The 8,655-nt window shown below is 43.5% G+C and overlaps 1 protein-coding gene across 1 annotated transcript; it reads left to right on the top strand.

Annotated features, from left to right (window-relative positions):
* Nucleotides 1-1,037: 1,037 nt before the first annotated feature.
* On the top strand, nucleotides 1,038-3,323 carry LOC117449549 (tripartite motif-containing protein 16-like). The gene has a single exon (XM_034087297.2). The coding sequence runs from the start codon at nucleotides 1,128-1,130 to the stop codon at nucleotides 2,796-2,798; it is 1,671 nt and encodes a 556-aa protein (XP_033943188.1). The 5' UTR covers nucleotides 1,038-1,127; the 3' UTR covers nucleotides 2,799-3,323.
* The last annotated feature ends 5,332 nt before the right edge of the window (nucleotides 3,324-8,655 follow it).

Below are 8,655 nucleotides of genomic sequence, written 5' to 3'. Positions count from 1 at the left end.
TTTCCTAACATTCGGTCTATATGCTGTAAAATGTATTATCTCTTCAATTTACACACGGCATCTATTGCACGTCTGTCCGTCCTGGGAGAGGGATCCCTCCTCTGTTGCTCTCCCTGAGGTTTCTCCCATTTTCCCTTAAACTGTGGGTTTTCTCTGGAAGTCTTTCCTTGTACGATGTGAGGGTCTAAGGACAGAGGGTGTGGTTTTTCTCATACTGATATTCTGAACAATCTGTGCTGTTGTATTTGCTGTAAAGTGTCTCTACTGTAGGCTATTTTTATTTTATGTACAGCACTTTGGCTCGACCAAAAATCGTTTATAAATGTGCTATATAAATAAAACTTGATTTGATTTGATTTGTTGTTGTAAAAAGTTCTTACATGAAGTCTTCTTCTAGTGCTTACATCCTGATTGCTGAGTCAGCAATAAAGCAGTTTGGTGTGTGTGGTCATGTGGCATGTGTATGTGTTGCTTGGTTCATGTGTGTAGCATTTTTAATGGCAGTGTTTTGAAAATGGCAAACAAGTGAATATGTCAGATGTCTGTGTCTTACTTAGAGAACCGTGTGCAGTGTTTTGCACAAAGTGCCGAGTTGAACTGCAAACTGGGTGCAGAGCTGAACGTGTGTTTAGAGTTTTGGAGATTTGAGCTGAGGTTTTGCTCTTTGAGTGAGAGTTCAAATGATTATGCTTTATGTGAGATGTGTGTGTTAGCAACTGAAACTGTAACGTACTACCTTTACTGGTAGTTCGGAGCTGTCTGCTACAAAAGCCTGAGGGGACCGGACATATTTTTCAGCTGAAGACTGTTTTCAAATGTAGAGCAGGTTGTAAGCGAGGCTCCGTTTGTGAATGAGGAAACAGTTCAGAGTGTCTGCTCCTCCTCCTGGAATGAATCAGAGTTTGATGAGCCCTCCCTCTTCTTCCTGCTCTCAGACACAGCCAGCTCCACTCTGTATGTCCTGGTTCCTCCCCTTTAGATCCACACTGGGTGTAACCGACATGCGGGTAAAGTACAAGAGCTGATAAGCCAAATTCACCGCCCACACACGTGTTGTTCAGATCACAGCTCATAGTTTCAGCTCTCAGGAAGTGAAACTCACACACTCGCTCCCACTGAGAGCTGAAATGGCGCAGAAAGGAGTTCAGCTGGGCCGGGAAATCTTATCTTGTCCCATCTGTCTGGATCTACTGAAGGATCCGGTGACGACTACCTGTGGACACAGCTACTGTATGAAGTGTATTAAAGGCTTCTGGGATGGAGAGGATGAGAAGAAGACCCACAGCTGCCCTCAGTGCAGGCAGAGCTTCACACCGAGGCCTGTCCTGCTGAAGAACACCATGCTAGCAGCTTTAGTGGAGGAGCTGAAGAAGACTGGACCCCCAGCTGCTCCTGCTGACCTCTGCTATGCTGGAGCTGGAGATGTGGCCTGTGATGTCTGCACTGAGAGGAAGCTGAGAGCCTGTAAGTCCTGCCTCGTGTGTCTGGCCTCTTATTGTGACAAACACCTCCAGCCTCATTATGAATTACCTGTCTTTAAAAAACACAAGCTGGTGGAGCCCTCCAAGAAGCTCCAGGAGAACATCTGCTCTCGTCACGACGAGGTGAAGAAGCTGTTCTGCCGCACTGATCAGCAGAGTATCTGTTCTCTCTGCTCTGTGGACGAACACAAAGGCCACGACACGGTGTCAGCTGCAGCAGAGAGGACTGAGAGGCAGAGAGAGCTGGAGGGGAGTCGACTGAACATCCAGCAGAGGATCCAGGACGGAGAGAAGGAGGTGAAGCTGCTTCAGCAGGAGGTGCAGGCCGTCAATGGCTCTGCTGATAAAGCAGTGGAGGACAGTGAGAAGACGTTCACTGAGCTGATCCGTCTCATGGAGAAGAGAAGCTCTGATGTGAAGCAGCAGCTCAGATCCCAGCAGGAGAGAGAAGTGAGTCGAGTCAGAGAGCTCCAGGAGAAGCTGGAGCAGGAGATCAGGGAGCTGAAGAGGAGAGACGCTGAGCTCAAGCTGCTGTCTCACACAGAGGACCACAACCAGTTTCTGCTCAGCTACCCCTCACTGCCAGCCCCCCTCAGTGAAGCTACACACTCCTCCAGCATCAACATCCGGCCTCTGAGCTACTTTGAGGACGTGACGGCGGCCCTGTCAGCAGTCAGAGACAAACTACAGGACGTCCTGAGAGAGGAATGGACAAACGTCTCATCGACTGAAGTGGATGTTTTACTGTCAGCAGCAGAGCCCACCACCAGAGCTGGGTTCTTAAGATACTCACAGGAGATCACACTGGATCCAAACACAGCATACACACAGCTGGTATTATCTGAGGGGAGCAGAAAAGCAACACTCATGGGACAAGAACAGTCTTATTCTAGTCACCCAGACAGATTCACTGGATGGTCTCAGGTCCTGAGTAGAGAGAGTCTGACTGGACGTTGTTACTGGGAGGTGGAGTGGAGAGGGATATATGTTCGTGTAGCAGTCGCATACAAGAATATCATCAGAGCAGGGAGGGAGACTGAATGTGGATTTGGACTCAATGACAAATCTTGGTCTTTAGATTGTTACCTAAACAGTTATTCATTTTGTTACAACAGTATTCAAACTCCCGTCTCAGGTCCTCTGTCCTCCAGAGTAGGAGTGTACCTGGATCACAGAGCAGGTGTTCTGTCCTTCTACAGCGTCTCTGAAGCCATGACTCTCCTCCACAGAGTCCAGACCACATTCACTCAGCCGCTGCATGCTGGAGTTCGGCTTGGTTATGTTGGAGACACAGCTGAGTTCTGTAAACTGAAATAGCCTGAAGTCATTTGAGGAACTCTTCTACTTCTTAAACTCTGTGTGTCCATCATTGTTGCTGAGAGCTGAGTGTTCATGTCTTCACTGCACTGAGATCAGCTGTCAATCAAACATGATGGGATGTGCTTTAACTTCTCCTCGTGAGTTGTTCTGTAGATGCTGGAGTTTCTTCAGGCGGCGCTCCTTCCTGTGTCTGTGTAGCCATGGAGACTGTCACTGCTCCGGAGGATTTCTGTTCACCTCAACTCATATTTCTCTGCATGGAAATGTAAAGTTTGCTCTAAATATTTGCTGAATATTTCCATTGATACATTTATATTGAGTTCTTTCTCTTTGAATGCCTGAGTCTTTAGAGAGAAAGCAGCAGAGCTTCTTTCATTGTAGATATTTTATTCTCACTGCTCTGGAAAAAAGAAGACACATTTATAATGACGTGTATTTTCACAGACTAAATGTTATTGCTGTTTCCAAATCGACTAACAAATGAGGAACTTTGATGTTAATAAAATGTGTTTGATCAGAAAATGTCCAGTCACAGTTTTTTTTCAGTTGCTAACACACACATCTCACATAAAGCATAATCATTTGAACTCTCACTCAAAGAGCAAAACCTCAGCTCAAATCTCCAAAACTCTAAACACACTTTCAGCTCTGCATCCAGTTTGCAGTTCAGCTCGGCACTTTGTGCAAAACACTGCACACGGTTCTCTAAGTGAGACACAGACATCTGACATATTCACTTGTTTTCCATTTTCAAAACACTGCCATTAAAAATGCTAAACACATGAACCAAGCAACAAATACACATGCCACATGACCTAAACACCAAACTGCTTTATTGCTGACTCAGCAATCAGGATGTAAGCACTAGAAAAAGGATTCATGTGAGAACTCTATCAACAACAATGGATATATGGACAGCAGCAAGAGGGAGAGGGAGGATAAGAGAGAGAGGGAGGATAAGAGAGAGAGGGAGGATAAGAGAGAGAGAGGATAAGAGAGAGAGGGAGGTTAAGAGGGAGAGGGAGGATAAGAGAGAGAGGGAGGTTAAGAGAGAGAGGGAGGATAAGAGAGAGAGAGGATAAGAGAGAGAGGGAGGTTAAGAGAGAGAGGGAGGATAAGAGAGAGAGGATAAGAGAGAGAGGGAGGTTAAGAGAGAGAGGGAGGATAAGAGAGAGAGGATAAGAGAGAGAGGGAGGTTAAGAGAGAGAGGGAGGATAAGAGAGAGAGGGGGGATAAGAGAGAGAGGGAGGTTAAGAGAGAGAGGGAGGTTAAGAGAGAGAGGGAGGATAAGAGAGAGAGGGAGGATAAGAGAGAGAGGGAGGATGAACTGAAGTCATTTGAATAGATATTTGCAGCATAACGGTTGAAGCTGTTTGACCGTCAGGCTTCAGGTGATGCTTCTTCTGCATCTTGATAAAGGAGCTGAGGTCAGACCCAGTGAGGTGGTAAAATGCAGATACGTATTTTTCTCTCCTCTATTTTTTCTAAAAAGATTATATGTATTTATTTGTCCTCAAAGTTTTCATTTCCATTTATTGTATTTGACACAGGCATCATTTGTGTTCACACAACTATATGTGTTGTGCAGGAATGTTGCACCAATTAGTTTGGGAGAAAGAGAAAAGGATAACAACTGTATATTTGTGTTTCTGCACATATTTTTGTAGATTTGAATAATCTTTATATGCAGAATTCTCTACAGACAGATCCCCATAAAAGATAAGTGTGCTTTAGATAAAGCACCACAGTGTGTAGTTGGTTGGACAAAGAGTCGTGTACAGGGCCGGCCCTAGACTTTTTGGGGCCCTAAGCGAGCTTTGGCTTGGGGGCCCCTCTCCCTCTAGCGCGTTCTCACTACACACAACACGGAACCAACTTTATCTTATGATGTTAGCAGAAGCACACATATTGTATAAATAAGCATGTAAACACATCATCCTGATGAGAGTGCGGAAGTACGAACACATCACACCCATCCTCAAATCACTGCACTGGCTCCCGGTCTCACTCAGGATTGACTACAAAATCACCCTCTTCACTCATCAGTAGGGTTGGGTACCGAGAACCGGTTCCGGTTCGGAACCGGTTCCAACATTTCGATTCCAACGGCATCATTTAGAAATGTGAATTTCGGTTCCGCTTTTCGATTCCTGAGGAAATGTTTCTCGCCGCTCTCCGTAGCCTACTGCATGACTGCAGCGGGGCGGGACATTTCCTACAGTGTAACCTGAGACCAGGGCCGGCCCGTTGCACTGGCGTTATAGATGTTCGCCTAGGGCGCCAGATCTGTGGAGGCGCTGCGCTGACAGCTCTGGGAGAAGAAAAAAATGTTTTGACCGTTGGTGCTCATCCTAATTTTCGGCCTTGATGTAACAACATTCATAATTAAGTAAATGTAACACCCTTTTCACCCCGGCTACACTTTTCATTTGCCCTGTACGATGGGCGCTGCAAGTGATGAAAATGGGGGATGTTGGCTTATCTGGCAACCGCAGCTCACAGCCAAAGTGCGAGTGAGCTAGGGAGAAAGGGAGGGCGCTGTTGTTATTAGCATCTGGTGCTAGCTGCTCTGATGGATATAAGAAGAAGATGTTTCTACAATGATGTGGAGGGAGAGTCCTCTCCAGTCATACTGAGAGGCTGATAACTACAGCTCAGTGAGGTAAAGGACTCTGAGGGTTTAAATAGTTCACTTTAGTCTAAGTTATCTCAGTGGGTCTCAAACGTTTTGATCACAATTTATGTAAACACATATTTCCAAGGCACTCTTTTATAATGATTGGGATAAAACAGGTTTGAAATCATTCCAATGTATACTATAGGACAGTAAACCAGACACATCGTTTTAAACTGGAGAGATAAAAACATATGCATAAATAAAATAGTAAAATAAGATATGAATGAACAACAAAAATAAAATGCGTTACATGTAGGCTATTTGTTATTTAATTATTAAAATGTAAACCGATCTTTTTCATATGGGTGTTTAGAGTTATACCCCCTAGATCTAGTCTCTAGTAATTCTGCGTGTGCACCAGATTGAAGCATTTTACTTCAAAATGTTCAAACATTTCTTCCCGGTATGCCTGAGAGGCAGATATGCTTGTTTTTCTCAACAAGAACTGTTTTTAAAAGTTGGACTGTTGCACTGTTGTAGCAGTGGTTCTCAGGTTAAAGTTACATAGCAGTGAATATAAACAGACTGATTAATGTGAATATTACTTTAAACTAACCTGTGTAAAAGTTTCTCGAATAAATGTAATTTTTTTGGTGGAAGAAGCATGTATCATTTTTTTACCCTGCCCCTCAAAGAATCGGAATCGAGAACCGTTAAGAACCGGAATCGAAAAGTAGAATCGGAATCGGAATCGGAATCGTGGAAATTCAAACGATACCCAACCCTACTCATCAGTGCATATATGGAAATGCTCCCTCCTACATCAAGGAATTGCTCTCCCCACAAACCTCCACGAGGAACCTACGTTCAGCAAAGGCAAACCTCCTCATCCCACCAAGGACAAAACTGAAGACCATGGGAGACCGAGCCTTCTGCTCCGCTGCTCCGAGACTGTGGAATGCCCTCCCAAGCCAGCTGAGGACACCACAAACTATGGAGGCTTTCAAAAAAGGCCTAAAAACGCATCTTTTTAGAATAGCCTTTAACTAGATTTTTAAATCCCCCACATTATGCCATGCCGGCATGAATGTCACAGCTTTTATTATGTTGTTTTAATTGTTTTTAAATCGTTTTTTATTGTTTTTGTTGTTTTGTTTCACCCTTTTTAATTTTTAATTTTTTTTAAATATGGAAGTTAAAAGCATCAATCTGGTGCACTTTGAGAACAACATTAAGAGATCTATGGATACATCTCTCAAGACCTATATGAAACAGAACTGTAAACAGATTTTTCTTTATGGATATTTTACAAATCACTCCCCTTTAAAACTGTATTCTTGTTTTCTCATATAGTATTTCATATCCGTTTTTCATTTATTCTCTCTGGCTGTACATCTCATAAAGTTCACATAGAAACTAGCTGTCAATAGGAATATCATTCAGAAGAATTATAATTTCATGCAAAAATCTGTCACAAAAAGAGGTTGCACATTTAAATTCAGGTGTTGTTATGGCAACGTCAGTGGCCAAACAGCCACATTTACTGCTGCAAATACGTTCAAACATGCTGTCGACACGTAAAGCACTGGCAACTATGCCACCATTTCAGCTGACTTTTTCTCAGAAATACTGTCACATAACATCCACATATTTCAGTGCGAGGTTGATGCTTAGCTAAGCTAACTATGAAACACTTTAACTGACAGTACTCCGGAACAACTGTGCACTGTAAGGTAGCTTCTAGCTTCATGTTGAACAGTAAGTCAACATTTACCAGAGAGCTTCCTTTGAAATCACCAGGTAACGCTAAAAAACATAACATTTAGATTGTATGACAAAGTGTTTATTTAATATATCTGGCTAGCTATAGCTACTTGCTAACGGTTTAGCTTACCCCACGATTCAAAGTAACGTCAACGTAGCTGTAATTTATGCTTTGCTTACATGTTCGCATAACTTGGAAGTTTACTGACATTTACATACCTTGTTTACCTGGCTCAGGTGGTGGCTCTGGGGTTGTTGTGTGAGCCACCACTTGAGAATTTTCGTCTTTTTTAAGAAAAAATGTTCTTATGTCCATCTTCAAAAACTCTGAGTCCGACTGACAGTTTATACATTGTCACAGCTCATAGGATAGGTAAGTAAGCACAACTTTATTTATATAGCACCCTTCTCAACACAGATGTACAAAGTGCTTTACAGTACAGTACACAGGACACAATTCAAAGTACAACTATAAAATGCAGAATAAAAGGCATAAAACAGCAGCAGGTAATACATAGGATAAAACATAGGATAAAACACCAATAAAAGACAGCTACTAACTCACCTCCTCTGACGACCCAAAAGCCTGTCGGAAAAGGTGGGTCTTTAACTGCCCCTTAAACATCTCTATTGAGGCAGAGGTTTTTATTATCTGGGCGAGTTTGTTCCAAAGCCTTGGGATCACCACCTCAAAGGCACGGTCCCCCTTAGTCTTTAGCCTGCATGGTTCGGGGCACCCTTAGGAGGCCTTGCTCAGAGGACCTCAGGGCCCGGTTTGTGATGTGAGGGTGGATCAGGTCATTGATGTAGGCTGGGGCTTGGCCATGGACAGCTCTATATGTGAAGACCAATACTTTGAATTGGGTTCTGAGATGGACAGGGAGCCAGTGCAGGGCAGAAAGAATCGGAGTGATGTGGCATGTTTTTTGTGCGTGAGTGAGTAATCTGGCTGCAGCATTTTGGACCTGTTGTAACCGGTTTTGTTGAGGCAGGAGAACAGAGCATTACAATAATCAAGCCGGGATGAAAAAAAGGCATGGATAGCCATCTCCATTTCTGCGTTGGATAGAACCCCTCTGAGCTTGGCAATGTTCCTGAGATGGAAAAAACAGGTACGGGTCAGAAGTTTGATGTGTTTGTGTAGTAGCAGATTGATCGAAAATTACACCAAGGTTTTTTATGTTTGCCCTTATGTTACCACTGAATGAACCCAGGTGGCTTGCTACCTTAGAGGCAATGCTATCAGCCGCTGAGATGGGAACCTGTCAGACGGATGTTTATTTCCATTCAACTCTCTGGTTGGTCTGGTGTCTTGCCTCTGTTGCATTCACTGAACAAGGGAAATTACATTCCTGCCGTCCTCTCTAGTGTCATGATGAGGTTCAGGTAAATAACGGTTAATGTATTATATTATTGACTCAATAATATAATACATGACTTTGAGAGTAGGCAATATATTAACAACATATTAAC

The sequence above is a fragment of the Pseudochaenichthys georgianus genome, chromosome 7 (genome assembly GCF_902827115.2).
Source record: "Pseudochaenichthys georgianus chromosome 7, fPseGeo1.2, whole genome shotgun sequence".
In the NCBI taxonomy this organism is placed as follows: domain Eukaryota; kingdom Metazoa; phylum Chordata; class Actinopteri; order Perciformes; family Channichthyidae; genus Pseudochaenichthys; species Pseudochaenichthys georgianus.
The sequence above is the reverse complement of the archived record's forward strand: the minus strand, read 5'-3'. Positions and strand labels throughout refer to the sequence as shown.

Coding starts and splice junctions, on each gene's coding strand:
- LOC117449549 (XM_034087297.2), top strand. CDS start 1,128: ATGGCGCAGAAAGGAGTTCAGCTGGGCCGGGAAATCTTATCTTGTCCC.